The sequence below is a fragment of the Crocodylus siamensis genome, chromosome 5 (assembly GCF_052110815.1).
Source record: "Crocodylus siamensis isolate JL-2025a chromosome 5, ASM5211081v1, whole genome shotgun sequence".
In the NCBI taxonomy this organism is placed as follows: domain Eukaryota; kingdom Metazoa; phylum Chordata; order Crocodylia; family Crocodylidae; genus Crocodylus; species Crocodylus siamensis.
In genome coordinates, this window is record NC_143399.1 from 19,344,114 (window position 1) to 19,361,840 (window position 17,727).

Genomic DNA, 17,727 nt, shown 5'->3' on the forward strand with positions numbered 1-17,727 from the left:
TTAATCGGTGCCGATATGATATGGCCAATGTATTGGTGCACTTCTAATATTTTGTGGTACTAAACTTTTTTGAAACAGGCTGAAAATTACTTAAGAGCATAAAACATACTGACATAGAGCAAGAAGACTAAATCTCTCAAAGGCATTCTCATTCTTACTTCGCTGCTTCAGAAAGAAGGAATTGCATCCTGTATTTTAAACAGACTTCATGTCAAACACCCAACGAGAGGGACAGGACTCTGTGTTTATTCTTTTAAGAAGGAACTTACCTAGCTGACTTGTATTGGTAGTAATGTCACATGTTCATACCTGTATCAAATCAGAATGCTGTAATTTCTTCCTAAACCAGGGGTCAACAACCTACAGCCCACACTGCTGGGGCTTCAGCAGTGCAAGGCCTCCAAAATGGGGGCTTTGCCTATGCCATGCTGCAGCTTGGAAGCACAGAAAGCAGAGGTGGCTGGGTCCTACCATCATCCCATCCTGGACTTGGGCTGGACAATTTTGGCCCATCACCAAAGAACAATGACCAACTAGTGTCCTAAACCAATGAGCAAATACTAACTGACTAGGGAGAAAAAAGGCCATCCATTATAATTTAAAATGCATCTTTCGCAGGTAGGTTAGGTTGGAAGGGGGAAGAGGTGGGAGGGTGCAGAGAGGACACCAACAACTCAGTGATAAAGTATTAAGGGTGAAATCTTGGCCTGACTGAAGTTAATATCAAAATTCTAATTTCAATAAGGCCAGGATCTCATAAAAGGCATTTCTCAGAGAAGCATGATGAAGCATGCTAACAGTATAACCTCAAAAATATACAACTACACTGACAGGAGCATTTCTCCTGCCAAATTCTTCTTCCCCATCAGCATCGGTGAGAAAACGAGTCTGAAGTATAGCCTTCTGGTGAGGGAAGACAGAAAGATGGAGGCAAAGGATGTTTGTTCTTGCCCAAATAAGACATGCAGTGCAAACACTCTTCTAAGTACTATTTGTAGACTGCTGTGAACATTTGAAGCGCGGGAGAGCGGGGCTTCTGTTTGCAAATAATGCAGGAACATCTGATGACATCATTTCATCTGGACACAAGACAACTTTAACAGAATTGCAATGGAACCATTGTGGGAGTTTTTGTCTTTGCACCCTGCTACAAACATGAAAGAGCAACACAGACTGGACTTCGCCTAACAGGCAACATTATAATAAAACAAACAGAATGGTACTTACCTATTAAAGGCAAGATTGATTATTTGCAGTTTTGTAAGTGCTTCCATTTCTTCAGGTAAAGATGTCAAAAAGTTATTTCTAAATTGTAAATAAAAGAAACAGTATTTATAGAAGTTTTAGACAGCTTGAAGTTTTAATTAAACATTCCCAGCAAGCAAAAAGTACATGCATTTGCCAGTCAGCTCTTTATTATCACGTCGCATACTGCCTACCTGCTCCCACTGACATGCTCCAACCCTGCTCTGGGAGGTGAGCTGGTAATAAAGCCCCAGGCCCTCCACCTTCAACCACTCTCCATATCTCTAGTGTGGTCTTTACTGTGCTAAACAGCAGCCCACCTGCATATATTTCCACGTTTGGAGCATGCATACTGGCTGAGTAGGGAATGTTTGGAAATGGCCAGCCAGGGCTCACTGCTGCCCCAACAATCATTAAATGTTTCTCAGTCTTAACCTTCCTGTGTCTGGCTCCTCCCCATCAGTCTCATATGATCTTACTTATCTTCACTCTCCCTTTGCCTATTTCACTCCTTCTGCTTCTCTACTTTCAGCAGGACATTTATTTTTAACAGATTATTTTAATTTAAAACAAGACAAGGGAAGATGCTGCATCTGGCACTGTGCTTTACTTATTTTCACTTTTGTGTGTCAGTGGCATGATCCTACTGCCTTGAATGAAAACACAGAGCACCACAAGTTATTGTAGCTACAAATGCAGTTGCCCAAAGATACACACTGAGCTCACAAAGCACACCACACCTGTATTATTCTTGTGGGGATGCAGCTTTTATCCAGATTAGCTGCCCCTGGGTCCCTTTTCTGATAGTTACCCAAGACCTTTGTGTAGAACTCTACACTCAATCAAGTCTTATTTACTCAGAAACTATCCACTTAATACCTTTATAGAGTGTTTAGATCTAGGTTAGCACCCATCTCCAGATATATTAATATATTTTATACATACCAACAATACCACAGAAACCTTTAAAGAATGTAAATATTATTTCATTACTGAAATAATCCACTATCTGGTTTAAAAGGGTGTGAAAATATATTATTCAAAAAGACCACAAACCTGACATCCACGTGCATCAATCTGTGAAGCAAACAGAGCTCCAGGGAAATGGATGAGAGCTTATTGAAGCCAAGACTGACATCACAAACTGATTCTTTCAGCTCTACAATCCTGCAACCCAATACAAATAAACTTTATTAAACGAGCAAAACACTTTCCATCTTAGTCACTAAGACCCTGTGCCACTGTGAAGTCTGATCTGTGCTCTTTGGAATTTCAGTAGCAATTGGAGAGAGAAAATAGTGGGAGTGACACTTAATAAAGCTTCCTGTCCTTGAGCTTTGCATTTTAGTGTCAGGACAAAACTCATATTTAACTTTCTCAGACTGACTTCACTGATATCTAGTTATCCTATGAATGTTTGATCAGATAAATGCAGTCAGCAGATATTTTAAAGAGATGTGGTGAGGTGAGCTGACCTTTCACTGTTAAAACAACACTTGTACAGAAGTTATTAAAAAGGCACAGAAGTTCAACATACCAGGAGCCACCAGGAGATACAGTGGATTAGTGTAAATTTCAGTCTTTTGTTTCTGTCCCATTAATTCATTTTTGTGAGATACTGAAAACATTATCTTACTGCTCTCACAGACTACTGAGATAATTAGGAGACACTCCAATGTAAAGTATTAGGAAGTTCAAGAAGTTAAGTGTTAAATCCATTTGGAAGAAACTGTCTTTAAACAAAAAGAGGTAATTAACATGCAAAATAATCCTCTATTGTATTATAATTCTTACTAATATTCCTTCCTTTTTAGAACCTACTTACCTTCCTTGCCACTGAAATGCAATAGTCTTCAATAAAGTATTATTTAATAAACTGATTTTCTGCAGAATTATAGAAACACATAATTAACCCAGTTTTCCCAGGAGAGATTTCCCATGAGTTGCAGGGCCCCTCGGCACTACAGCAATACAAACAAACAACATTAACCAGACTCGGTACAGACTTGTTAGCCCATCTACATCATCGTCTATCTGAGTTACAGTACTACTTAGTAACCTCATTGAGGATCAGTCCTTATTGTGTTAGAACCTGTACAAGCATATATATGAGCAGACAGTCTCTGCCCATAAGAGGTTATGAGCATTCATACAGGACTCAGTACTATAGCTTTTACTCAGTCAAGTCCCCAGTTACAATTAATTCAGATTTTGCCTGAATAAGGTCTGCAATATCAAGCCAGTGGCTATATATAACAGCACTATATAGCAACTACAGTCTCACTGACACAGAGAAGCAACAGCAAGTTAGACATTCAAAAGGTGAATGAATAAGTATTGCAACAAAGTACTCTGCTTCCACAAAACAGTGAGGGTTGGCATACCTCTTACTACCTAACATTCATTTTTAAATTATTATGAATTACGTAATATATAATTTCAAATCTTAATAAGGATTGTGGCTCTTCCTTCTCCCAGGCTCACTTGCTGACTCTTCATCTCTGGCCCACAACAATGGTGGTTTGACTGGGCATCCTGTTTAAACTATAAAAGCTGTTGTGCCAGATAAGAATTTCATTAGCTACAAATTACCCTGTTTAGTATCAAGCTAAAACATCCTCTCCAACTTCCACCATCTTTCCTGAGGCCCACAAAGAACAAAAATACAACTCTGTGCCATTTAAAAAAACAAAACCAAAAAAAAAACCAGACTAAATTAATTCTTGTCTTGTCGATTTAGACTACAACCTCCTGGACGCAGGGCCATGTCTCCCAGCATCTAAAAATGCTAGTTCAGCACACAGTTAAATGCTGATGACAAATTTTGTTCCCTAAATGTCACAACAAAGCTTTCTGTGGCCTTCTAGATGTAAGAACATGAAGATCAGTAATGTGTTGCACTACAGAAATTGTGACTTCATGTTGGGACAAGACACCAGATAGACAGGTAAGAGAAAAAAGAATACAGAAATTGTCTGACCTTTCAAAAAATGCTGGACTGAACTACTTGCAGAAGTTGACGTTTAAAATTGGGACTTGTTCATAGTGCAGGGCTGAGCTAACAAAGTACTGACAAAGAACACAAATTATTTCTTTGTAGAGGAACAGGTGAACGCTTCAAACAAAACAATGAGCAATTCTACAGCTTTACTCTGCCATTTAACGGACTGTATTTTTATTATGTGAAATTGCACTCGAGTGTCCTCTCATTCATTTCAACAACTGTTAGGCAAAACAAAAACAACCCACAAACAAAATGAATGGTGCTATGAAACCATCCCTCAGCCATACCTTCTCCTAATTATTCTTTCACACAAAATTCACCTGTTAGCATCTACAGAACACACCTGCATACTACTCACAAGAAAACTGCATGCATCCTATTCATAACTTTGGAATCATATTTTGGCACATTTTAAGACAGAGTAAATATTCTTGGGAAAAATGTTAAACACACACTGTTGTAGATGCAGAATGGAATATAAACCAAAATATGGCTGATACCTGGCAGGAATTTCACTGAGCTGATTCTTGCTGAAGTTTACTGTGGTGACAGGATTGCTTCCTACTGCATTAAATACTTCATCAGGAATCAAAATTGCTTGTTTCTCACTGAACAAAGAAAAGCACTTCATTTAGCAGAGTAAAACGAACATGTTAATGTATGTATTAGACTTTATTCCCCCTTTTACACCAAAAATAAGCAGTAAAGTAAGTTTTCTTCTAGTCCAGTTAAACAGATTATAACAAATTACAAAGTTGACAGCATGGCTGGAAGATGCTATGACTTAAGCAGTTTATGCATATAGACCTGTGTGAAGCTGCAAATACTGCTTCAGATTTGGCTGATTCAGAGAGATGGTGATTCGATTTGGAGATTTGAATCACTGTCCGGATTTAGTTCGGCTGAATCAGATCCAAAGATTTGGCACCACTTTGGCCATAGGCTAAACAGGCAGCAATCCTCACCACGCTGGACACAGCTGCCTCCAACCGGTAAATCTGTTGGGGCTGGGGGAGGGGGAAATTGGGGCTGGGACAAGCTGCCCAGCTGGGGCAGGGCATATGGGATGCAGGCGTGACAGTGCTTGGAGCAGGGGCTATGCCCTGCTGCCGCTTGCCCAGCTGGGGGCGGGATGTGGGCATTGCCTGCCCCAGGCAGAAGGGGGCAGCTTGTCTCAGCCCCAATCTCTCACCCACGCCCCTTCCCTCCCCCCTCCACCCACCACAACAGACTTACCAGCTGGAGCTAGCTGTGTCCAGCATGGTGAGGACTGCTGCCTGTTTAGTCTATGACCAAATCTCCGAAGCGGCGCCAAATCTTTTCCAAATCAATTTGGAGGCTTCTGATTAAATTTGGAGCTTTTTATTGGTCTCCTGATTCAATTCAGATTTGGAGATTTGGTCACCAAATCAGGCCAAATCTTCTCCGAATTGAATCAGCTACCAAAGCTTCACACAGCCCTAATAACCACTATGCAGATAACCAGTTTGTTACAATGCAAACAATGGGTAAAGAATCGGAAATGGCATCTTGTTAAACATCTAAGTGAATAATGCACTTACCTGCAAGGTATATAAAGGGAGTAAACATGGATAACGGCAAAACACGTACCTATATTCTAGCAATTTTAATGCAGTTATGGCATGCATGTTAATTCTTGACTCGCTTGGAAGAGTCATGGCCGTCACAGGATATTCCTCACTTGGGCTAGTTATATCATCTACAGAAAACATGTACATAGACAAAATTATGAAAACAGCATCCAAATACTAATATCTGTATAAGAATATATTGTACGTAACACCCCATTCTCTACAGTCTGTTGTTTTTCATTTGCAATCTTAATGCAAATTCTATGAGCATAGGATATATGTGTTTAGTGAGTACTGAGGATTAAGGCACGCAAAGAATTGATTTATGCATGCCCAATCTTTGGCATAAAGCCTTAACAAACCAACCACATGCATGAGTATTAGTATCTGACAGCAAGTACACCTATATTGTCAGTCTAACTTCCAGTAAAGAAGGAAACTATAGCAACTTTAAGTTCATGGAAGAGCGCCTGGCAATAGAACTAGGTTAGCAAGACCAATCATCCTTTTAAGATAGGGAGTCAAAAACAGAAGCATACATTATTATTCAACCCAAATTTCTATGAAACAAGATTGCTGCTGCCAGCTGGCTCTCAGACACCATGGTAACTGGTGCAATTCCTAAAATCAATATTGTATTAACTTTATTAATCTAACACTAGCTTTCTTACCTACATATAACATTTCTATATACAACAACAAATAAGCATCTGAGTACCTGATCTATAGCCAGATTCATTTTACTCGCTTAGTGCTAGGACTGAATTTTTCTGAATCCAGCAATTCAAAAACTAAGTGCCCTACAGATGTGCAGGGTGCCAGCTCTGACGCACTGGAAATCCAGCGGGTCAGAGCAGACTCGATTAATTGAGTCTGCTGGAGCATGGAAATAAACATGTTCCAGCAGACTAGAATCACGTGTATCAGCATCCCTGCACCAAAAAATGGTGGTGGGCTGCTCTGAACTAAAGCCTGTTTGATGATCTTTAGTTCAAAATGCCCCACTACCATTTTTCAGTGCAGGGTGCACTGATACAAGTGACAATCGGGCACATTTGAATTAGCAGAGCTCACTAATTAAAGTGCCCCCCGACACCTCCTGGAGCACGTGTAAAAATGCCCTAAATGAAACTTCATACCTGCACTAAACTGATTAACGCTGCCATCTTTTGGTGCAGCAAGATAAAGCACATTATTAAAGAAAAATCAAGTGCCATCGTTTTTAGTAAAACATCTTTTGCTCAAAAGAAAAATGGATTGGGGGGTAGTGTACCTGTACATATGTGTAGTATATTTGTCCAATACCAACATCTCTTTTATATTAAATGAAGAAATAAAATGTAGACAAAAACAGCTAATTTGGTTACATTCACAATAATTTTAAAGTCTTGTAACCGTTTTGAAAAGGTAGATGTTTCAATTTATATTAAAGAGCAACAGTGTACCTTGGATTTTGCTTCTTAGATACTTCAGAAGTTCTTGGGTGCCTTTCTAAAAAGACGGAAAAATGTCAGGGAAAAAAGCACTTGCTAAATATTACTTTTGTAGTTTTCTTTAGACAAAGAATGAAAAATTTCAAAATTGCTGGTAAAGTTCATTATACTATTATAATGTTGTCTGACACTTCCCATAATAAAATCTCCATTTTCAGTAGCTTATAACTTTACCGAACTTTAACTGTTTCAGGTGAGTCTAAGAAAAAAAATTCAGCTAAGTTTTGAGAACAAGGTCAGGGAAAAATATACTTCCCCATACAAAAATAGTTAAGCAACCTATTCTTTAAAGGCTCTAGCATAGTGCTTCTCAAACTTTTCCTCAGCATGACCCCACTTCCTCAACATGGCTCTTCACTCTCAACCCACAGCCCCCTACCCCTGAGACGCCATCTGCTGATGTTGTAACCAACTTTCCCTCTAAGGAGCAGCGGTCCATGAGCGCACTGCTTTGGTCCGCCGTGGGACACTTACCGAAGGGGGATGGAGGCTGGGGCCAGGGGCTGGAGCGGGCTCCCCAGCTCTGGGGAAATGCTCTGCTCCCCCACATCAGGGCCAGGGAGTGGAGCACTTCCCTGAAGCCAGCGGAGCCTGTGCCAGCCACCCGCCCCAGCCTCCATCCCTGCCTTCACCTTGGGGAGGAGCTGCTGCCTGCCCCAGTGAGGCTCCACAGGCTCTGGGACACTGCTCCGCTCCCTGGCCCTGACGCCACGTGCCTCCTCGCTCCCCAAGGTGATGCAGGGGCATGGAGCAGTGTCCCGGAGCTGGCAGAGTCTCACTGGGGCAGGCAGCAGCTCTTCCCCGAGGTGAGACAAGGCAGGGATGGAGGCTGGGGCGGGGGGCTGGCACAGGCTCCACCCACTCTGGGGAAGTGCTCCACGCCCCAGCCCTGATGTGGGGGAGTAGAGCACTACCCCGGAGCCGGCAGAGCCCGCACCAGGCTCCTGCCCCAGCCTCTCCTGGTGCACGGCCTTGAAAAGGCTGTGCACAGACACACTTTTAGTTGTGCGCGGCCATGCATGCACGCACCTTAGAGGGAACCTTTGTTGTGACCCTATTTGGGGTTGTGACCCACAGTTTGGGAACTACTGCTTTAGCATCCACAAGTCTTTGCCCACAGAACAGAAATTTAACAGCTGGCAACCTTCATATCAGAAACAAGCAACCTTTATGTCACAGATATCCACCCAAATTTGGTAGTTACAATCATTTGGAAAAACTACTGTTTACTTCTTCCCCCAGTACTCTTAGGGCAAAGAGAACTGCATATGCCTCATCTCCAGACTCTTATGGCTGTACGTTCCCTCCAGGTAACAGGCACTGGGGTAAAGCTTGACATTCCCCCATCATTTCCATTGTTTCTCTTGATTACTGCAAATCTGGCATCAGAACTGAAAAAGGAAGCCTGTCTCTCCTGTGCCCTCAATAACCTCTACCCCACATATGCTGACATCCTGGCAATGAGTCGAGGCTGCCAGACATGCATGGGGACAGAGAAGACAGACTGGGGAAGAAGGAGTAGATTAAACAAGAAGTGTAGCCACACTGGGACAGCAGGTGAGTGGAAAGATTGAAACCAACTGGGAGTTGAGGAAAGATGAAGACTGGGACCGAGAACTGGGAGGTAATGGTAAACAGAGACTACCTGAATAAGGAGACTGGGAGCCATGCAAGAGGAAATGAGGTGGGGAGTGTATGACACAGCCTGATGACTTGGACTGGAGTGACACAGAACTGAGATCTTGGACAAGGGAACTGGGGACAAAATTATGGTGAGATAGAGCAGAAATAGGAAAGCAAGAGCAGGTAGCAGAGAAGTTTGGGTCTCAGACATGGTGCAAAGGAAGGGGATTAGGACTAGATGGGCAAGGCCAATGGGACTGGGTGAGAAGCAGGGTTTTTGGCACAACAGAGAACATATTCCTTCCAGAGCCTGCAACAGAACTTAAGATACTCTTGAATCATCCTTCACTTGCTGTCAGCAAATAGCAGCCCTGGCTGCAATGATCTACTTGAGGACAGTTCTGCTTTGAGCAGGGTCTGGACTAGATGGCCTCCTGAGGTCCCTTCCAACCCTACTTTTCTATGATTCTAAGCCTGTGAAACTGGCTACCAAAGCATAGCCCTAATGCAGAAAAGGACAAGTGCTCCAGTTCAGTGCTCAAGTGCCAGAGAGCTAGGTGATAACCAGATGGTTCTGATTCTGCTAAATGGGTGTCAATCTGATGCCATAAGACAGAATTTCTGCATCTTTGGCCTGATTAAAATAATAAGAAAACAATACTCCAGCACACACAAAAAATGATATAAACTTCAATTAGGCACACACATGGGAATGACAGAATTAATTTGGCTTCTCTATACCTACATCTTAAAAATCGAATGTGATCTTGGAATTAAACAGGTGGACTCCTCAGAGATAACGGACATTCATTTAATGAGGAGCTATTCAGTATCTTGTTTTTCGTTTATTTTTGATGCATAACTACATACTGTTTAAACATCACTCTGAAGAATTATCATCATGGGTTTTTAATGGCACTTACCAATACAGTAGCAGAGTACTTCACAAAGATAACACCACCAATGAGAGATGAAGGAGTAATATTACCCCCATTAAATAAACGGAAAGCTAAAGCGCAGTAAGATTAGAAAGAAATATTTCCCCTAATGCAGGTGCCCAATTTGGAAGATTTCAATTCTAATGTGTAGGGAAATTAGCATTATATGCCATTGACCACATTCAAAGGACATCTCCCTGGGAATTGTATTTCTGCCAACAGGACACCAGGTTCTAGCTGTGTATGTAGAAATTGGAAACTCAAGCTGTGACCACCTATAAAAGTTTAAATTACTAGCATCCCAAAGACACTCTGGAAGCAGAAGGACTACAGTTCACAAGGACTGATCCCATCTCCTTAACCTCCTTCTTCATACACTAAATGCATTACAATTCCTGCAACAAATAAAACAGAGGTCCTATAGACAACAGCCTCCTGTACTACACACACCTCAGAGCAGTTTCATCTTCTATATTGAATGAGGTGAAACATATTCAGTGGTCATGTACTTAAAGACTGCATCATGAGGCACAAAAAGGGGCTAAGCTGAGGTTGTATAGGCTTCTTTAACCTTGGCATTTTCTAACTTTGGAGTATTTGACTTTGAAAAAGTAATAGCATCTTTTAACGTGGGAAGGTCGTGTTTATAATATATCTCAAGCTGCATCTGTTTTTAAAGTGTACTTGCCTGTAAAATGTCTCTTCGAATAGCTCTCAAAGGATTGCCCTCTAGTGCGAGGAATTTCAAGTGAGGAAGGTTTCCCAGTGCATAAGGCAATCTGCAAATAGAGACAAAGTAACTTCAACAAAAGCATTAAATGATTAGCAACAGTCTATCACTTCATCGAGTATTCTGAATCAAGCACAAAGAAGTCACATTGTTAAAATTAGTAGTAATTAAAATCAGGACCACAAAAACTCTTGCACAAAGTCCTTCTTAAAAGCAAACAACAACGAAAGATAACTGATGCACAGAAGAAGTGAAACTGTGAATTACTGTTCAAACCAAGACTAGAATCTTTATCTGTGTTTCAGTATAAATTTACATGGCTTTAATCTTACCTACTAATATCATTGTTAGCTAGGTCAAGTCGCTCCAACTTTTGAAGCAAAGAAATTTCATCAGGAAGCGATTTAAGCTTGTTATCTCTAAGCTCCAACACGCAGAGAGAATTCAAATGCTTAAGGTGCTCTGTGTTTAACACTTCAATCTGATTTTCTCCAACATGCAACTCCTAAAGAAACAAAAGATAATTCACAAAAATATTATTCCAGCAAAATAAAACATATTCATTTCACAGTTGTGATGCTAACTGGAAAAAAAGTATGGCAAACCTCCAAGTAACCTATGCCTGCAAGATTAGTTTATTTAACAATTCATGCAGGCCAAGTTACCACAGCTAGACTGCTTCCAGTTCCTGAGCTGGCTTGTTTAAAGCTGGCTAAGGTATGTCTACACTGCAATACATCATAACTGCTATAATGCATTAATTGAACAGTGGTCAGTCATCTTTTAAAGCTTCAGGCCAGATTGACGCAGCTTGGATCAGAACTGGGGAGGTGCTAGAACCAGCTGCAGCCAGCATCTGTTCCCAGAAAACAACTGCTGTCAAAGCCTCCTGCTACAGAATGCCACCGAAGTCTCGTGTCTACACACTGATCAAATGGCTCCGGAGGCCAGATTCAGCCCACAGGCCATGAATTGTTAACCCATGATTTAAACTCTCGGAGAGGATGGTGATAGACTATTCTCTTTGGCTGCAGAGGACAAGAAGAACAACAGCCTTATTTATACTGCAATTAAAAAAAAAAATCGCCAAAAAATTTAAAAAATGGTTAGCTATAAAAAAGGGTAGTTAAGCACTGGAATAGTGCTCAACTTAAAGGTTACTTAGAAATTGTGGAATTATCATCCTTGGATATTAAACAAATACTTTACTGGTGTGATTTAAACATGGATGATCCTGCCATGAGCAAGAGACTGCACTAAATTACCTCTTGAGATTCCTTCCAGCCCTGTTTTTCTATGATTTTGTAAAAGACAAAATGATCAATCCAACATATACCATCTCTAACCAACAAAGTATTTCTAGAGAGCCATATAAAACATACAAATACATATTGTTACAGTTCCATTGTAAATGCTCTAAAATATTTTATTCCCAAATTTGAAAACAGCTACTGGATATCTGTCATCGTAAATGCTCTAAATTATTTTATTCCCAAATTTGAAAACAGCTACTGGATATCTGTCATCGTAAATGCTCTAAATTATTTTATTCCCAAATTTGAAAACAGCTACTGGATATCTGTCATCCTAGTTTTAGTGTTACCAATTTGGATTGTAAAAACTAACAAGTCTGTGCATAGTCTTACGCTTACTTCATGTTTGTCATATCATTCTTCAGTATATTAATAATTTACCGAAACACAGTTAAGTTACAATAACCATTACAGATCTTACCTTTAGTAATCTGCATGATGGGAATTCTGGTAAGAAATGCAATTTATTTTTTCTTAAGTAAAGCTGTTCTAAAGATGCCATGCTGGCCAATTCAGGAGGTATGGTCTCTAAGAAGTTTTTAGTGCAATCCAGTTGTTTTAAGCCTGTAAGAGTGAATTCAGGAATGAAAAAGAAAAATATATAAAAATCCTAAAAAGTTACCTTTACTAGAAAAGATGACAAAAACATACTTTTTCTAAAATAAATATATGGTTATAAAATCAGCTGTCAGAATTTCAGAAGAAAATATTCCAAGCATCTTCAGATTTTACAAAAGCTAGGTATCTGACTATTCAGAAATAGCCTTTAACTTTTTATGGAGTTCAGTATTAAGTAGTCATGTACAAATCTGGTTTTAGAGCTAGGATATAGAGGCTCTCTGGTCCTTTATTACAGACCATGGATAGTCTACACAGACATTTTTTATTATTTTGTCAGTTTAGAAACCAACAATCTACTGTCATCTGCTCCTCTTTATGCCTCAAAAGAGAGATAGTTACCCATATTAGTCTAAAGTCAGGGATAAGGCAGGCCAGAGTGGCATGCTAGAGACTAACTGGCTCAGGGATGCATAAGTTTTTGTAAGTGACAGCCTACTTTGCCAGATGCTAGATGTATTTATCGCACGAAGTAGGCTATCGCTTTCTAAAGTTCATCTCTCTCTGAATAATTTAGTTTCTAATGTGCCACTCTGCTCTCCTTATACCTGTACAGTAACTAGAGTCCATATTTACTTAAAGTATTAAGCCTGATGATTTAAGTTGATTGAAAACTTGCTTATTCCCCCTCTAATTTCACTGTCTCCTCTCTTCTGCCCTTGCTTTCCTATGCAAGTGTTGTAAGGAAAACAGTTAGTTGGCAGGTTATTTATTACAAAGTTTTGTCAAAGCCATTAAGGCTCTATGCAGAATGGAGTTAAGCCATTCTGATTCTCTTCGTGCCCTGTCCATCAAGAACTGCTGCTGTCAGAACTTTCAATTTGATACCTATGGCTGCGTCCATGCAAGCGTAGATGTTTGTTTCCCTGGGGACACCCATGCCACACACCCTCTGGTGCATGGCAAATTACTGAGGGTGGGGTAGGAGAGGCTGGAGCCAGCAACTGTGCTGGCCCCAGCAGCCTTACCTGTGGGTCTAGGGGCCTCTAGGAGCTGAAGCGTGGTGCTCCTGCAGCTGGGAGCTTGACTGGCAGCCAAAGCATGGCTCTAAGTGTACAGGCTCCAGTTCTGGGTAGCGTGCACTGCCCCATGCACTGCTCTCCCTTTTTTGGGGGATGATGTTTATTGACACATGCACTGCCCTATTTTTTTTTTTTTTTGGCTCTCCCAAGGTCAACCCCCCACCTGTAAAGTAGCAGCATGGAGAATGACTGCATGTTCAGTGTGTGGTGCCACAGACAGGTCTGCAGCACCACATACCCCACATCTGCGCTTGTCTGGAGGCAGCCTATGTGTCTGTGGGCTACAACTCGATTCATCAGCCCACCACACTGAATATGAAATGCTTCCATACCATATACTTGGTAAAATGTATTATTTATTCAGCTACAATAAAAATAAGCAACTTCTTTCAAGATATAAAAGACTACAGCTCCACATTTGTGACATTCTAAAATGCTCTGGGAAATAGGATTACTTTTCATTGAGCTGATTTCTGCTGGCAGACTCCTTAGCTGGTTCTGGGCCACACTGAGTCGTATCAAGTTAGTTAGGGAAGCAAAACTGGTTGGAATGGTTGCAAGCTGGTTGTTGGAAAGATTCTGGGAAGGAAAACAAAAACAAAAGCAAGAAAGGGAGTGAGAAATTGTAGACAAGCTATTCTGAAGGAAGTTTAAATACAGCCCAAGTGTGTAACTACTGACAGAGAATCTCAGATTTATTTAGGTAACATGTTTGTCCCCCTTAGTGTCATTCTCAAATGACTCAATTTTTTACAAAAGATTTCCTTTTTCTCTTTTCTAGCTTGTGTTCCTGAGGCCTAGTTCCCCTTTAGACTTCATCAGCACCATTCCCTACTCATCAGCAATGGTTGCCAATAAGCAGAGGAGGGACGTCCCCACATTTTACTGAATGAGGCCTACTCTATACTACCAAGTTTTGTCTTCTGTATTCCAGTTCTGCATGAAAACCTTGTCCACACTCAAAGCTCCTCTGCAGCCTGAGGACCCTCCTTTTCTGCTAGAGTCAATTCATGTCTGCAAGCAGCCAGCTTTCTGCTGGGTCCCTTCAGCAGTTGATTGGTAGAAATCAAACTAATGTCCAGAGCAGCCAGCACAAGGCAGGGTGAAATTGCTGCTGGAGAACAGATAAGGCAGCCCTGGGCACAGGCATGCCTACATACATATACTGCAAGCAGTCACAGAGCTGCAGAGGGTTTATGTCAGAGAGAGAGAGCTGGTGTAACACTGTCAGAAGAAACAATGGGCCCTGCATGTGATTTTATGTGTGGATGAAGGCAAACTTCTGCCAGAAGAGCTTTATAGCATAGATCAGGTAAGAAGAGCATTAGTCCCTTTGACTTTCTACAGACTTTTTGAATTTGGCAAACTAAAAACAAAACTCAGTTTCCAAACAGACGCCCTGAATCCAACAGTTTAAAAAATTATCGGTGTATTTCTAAATAGCTACAAAATTGGTCTAGGTGGCAGTTCTATCAAAGACAAGCCAACAGAAAAGTGGAGATAATAGCTAAACCTCTGCCTGGTTCCATGGAAAAACCCCTAGAAAACAGCTACAACTTACTAGCTCTTCCAAACTGGCAAGCTGTCCAAATCCATCAGGTAAATGACTTAACTCATTGTGTTGTACAAGAAGGCTCTTCAAGTGCCTCAACTGTGTCAATTCCTCTGGTATATTTTTCAGCTTGTTATGGCTAGTAATAAGAAAATAATATATGAGTAAGAAGCTGTCCTAAAAAGCTAACTTTTAAAAAATATTTTGTTATTACATAGTAATGTACAAGACAATTTTAATGTCCAAAGTACTTTCACCTGAAATTTAAGTGGCTCTTTAACATCTAAGCTTCAGTCTCCTCTTTCTGTACATTTACTTATATGCAATAATACTTTAAACCAGTGTCTGCAGTTAGACACAAACTGGCTAAAAATCAGAGACCATTTTATTTTACAAGGTGTGTTTTTTTTGGGGGGGGGTTGTTTTGTTTTGTTTTTTTACAGGAAGCTGGTCTTCATCGTTTCAAGTTGATTTATTAAAAAAACATTCCCATAGGGTAACATGCTTGAATTTTCGAAACAATGAAGAACTGGATACTCTAGTCTTACTGACTTTTAATGGAAGTTTAAGGAAGATAAGCACCTAACTGTCTTTGCATTCTTGCAAAAGACCACCCTTAGTGCTTTAATTGAGTCTTCAACATACATAATGTACTGCACATTCACCAGGAAATCAAATGATAATTTTAAAACTGTCCACTATATTTAAATACACAAACAGTTTTGAGCAGCAAGTTCCCACTCACCATGTATAGTTAGAAACAAATCCTAAAAAGCATCATCAATTTGTCTTTAATGCTGTCTCCTAAATTCAGCCTACCAGTTTAACATACCACGTTCAAAAAGAAAAAAAAATCCTCTTTCCCCAATTTGCAAATGGGGCGTAATTAGGTTTTTCACAGCCAGTCTATCATAAAAAGGGCCTCTGAGCAGAGTCTGAGCTCTCATAATTTTGCAAATCTGTTTTAGTAAACCCAACTAAGTGTGCTTGTAACACCATCTCTCTAATCAGTCTTATTCCATCAGAAGTCAGCAGGGTACATCACCTTCTAAAGGAGGTCACTAGCTTTAGAAATGTATCAATCAAAAAACTGTCATGAAAACAAACCTGAGAGATCCAGAGGGTTTGGGCTGAAATAAACCTATGAAAGTAATGATCCATGTCACTGGGATGAAAGTAATGCAAATTAGCAGGAAGAGCAAGATGCGGGAGACTAATTAATACAAATATTATATGATTACAATAGTACAAGTTCCAAAGTTTCAGACATGCAAAGAGCCTTGCAGGAAGCCCCCTGTTGCTCTGTAATGTTCATGTCCACGTGACCCAAGGAGTTTTCTTGTACTGTGCTCTTCACGCTATCAAAAATCAAAATGGGAGTTTTCAATTTATAAGTTTTACCTTAAAAATATCAAGTTAAAAGAGCCGCAAATTACACAGAACAATCCTAGTTTAAACATTTCCTGCATACAATCTTCAAAGAATTTTTCCTTGATTCACTCCACAAACATACTGGACTATTTAACGTATTCGTATTTAGTAAAAATGTGTTTACCTAACATCAAGTTTCTGCAGATTTTCCAAAATTCCTATAGCAGAAGGAAGAGCTGTCAGTTGATTATCATGTATCTAGAAAAAGAAATTATTTAAAAATATAATTGTTTGTCAGTATCTTGTAGGGTTTTTTTCTACCCAAGAAACAAGTTATACTACATCCATATAAATATAATTTTCAGCTCAGACCTGCAGAGCCTCTTGCCAGGGTCAGTTTCACTACCAACAGGAACACTGCAGAATTACCACTCTTAAACCTTGACTCAGTTCATAGTAAGAGCAGTGAGTAGCAGATGTGAAAGTTGATCAAAGACATACAAGTGGGAAGAAGAGAGATACGAAAAACCAGCTTCCTCCCTGTGAAGGATAGGAGTCACAGATAAGCACGTAAATGTGCAAGTCCTCAAAACTGTAGTTGGAGAAAAACTGACTAGCCAAGAAGAAGAACCTCACATTTGTTAGCCCAACGGCGTAATGGTTACGGCACTTATTCAGGGAGTGAGAGGCCCAGGTCCTAGGCCCCTTTCACAAAAAGAAAATTTGAACTAACCACCTTTGAACTAACCACCAAGCCATGGGCTAGGTATGACCCAGAGCATGTTTCTCTGAAGCCAGCCCAGTGGCTAACCAAGAACTGAATACTGTATATGCAGGGGCAGGGGGAAAGCAAGCCACTGGGAGTGAGATTCAGAGAGACAGACTGCTCTGGAATGGAGGGGACTCACTGATCTAGGACAGGCAAAACTGTGAAGATAGAAACAGGACTGAAAATCTGCAGGAGTGCCAGAAATGCTGTTTACGTGGCTACATTTGGAGGCGTATGTGGCATGTTAGATGAAGTAGGATCAGGCCCTTAACTCTGTGGTCTTAATCTTAAAATTAAGAAAAATCAAATACTTTAACAACAGATCCAAAACTGTACAATTATTCTTAAATGTGCTCCCTTATCTTCTTTAACTGTACAATTACTCTTAAATGTGCTCCCTTACCGTCACTTTTATTTTAAGTACCATTGCCTAATTTCAGAAAAATGAATAAAGTAC

General features: G+C 40.4%; 1 protein-coding gene across 1 annotated transcript in view; it reads right to left on the reverse strand.

The window, feature by feature from the left end:
- Positions 1-17,727, reverse strand: part of LRRC40 (leucine rich repeat containing 40) — a 30,039-nt gene that overhangs the window by 8,435 nt on the left and 3,877 nt on the right. Inside the window, exons 3-13 of the mRNA XM_090049318.1 lie at positions 16,686-16,759; positions 15,140-15,269; positions 14,034-14,157; positions 12,360-12,502; positions 10,958-11,130; positions 10,584-10,674; positions 7,287-7,332; positions 5,861-5,969; positions 4,750-4,857; positions 2,302-2,412; positions 1,228-1,305 (exon numbers count right to left, since the gene is read on the reverse strand). Of these exons, the coding sequence (XP_089905444.1) occupies positions 1,228-1,305; positions 2,302-2,412; positions 4,750-4,857; positions 5,861-5,969; positions 7,287-7,332; positions 10,584-10,674; positions 10,958-11,130; positions 12,360-12,502; positions 14,034-14,157; positions 15,140-15,269; positions 16,686-16,759 (1,187 nt within the window). The remainder of the gene's footprint in view (positions 1-1,227; positions 1,306-2,301; positions 2,413-4,749; positions 4,858-5,860; positions 5,970-7,286; positions 7,333-10,583; positions 10,675-10,957; positions 11,131-12,359; positions 12,503-14,033; positions 14,158-15,139; positions 15,270-16,685; positions 16,760-17,727) is intronic.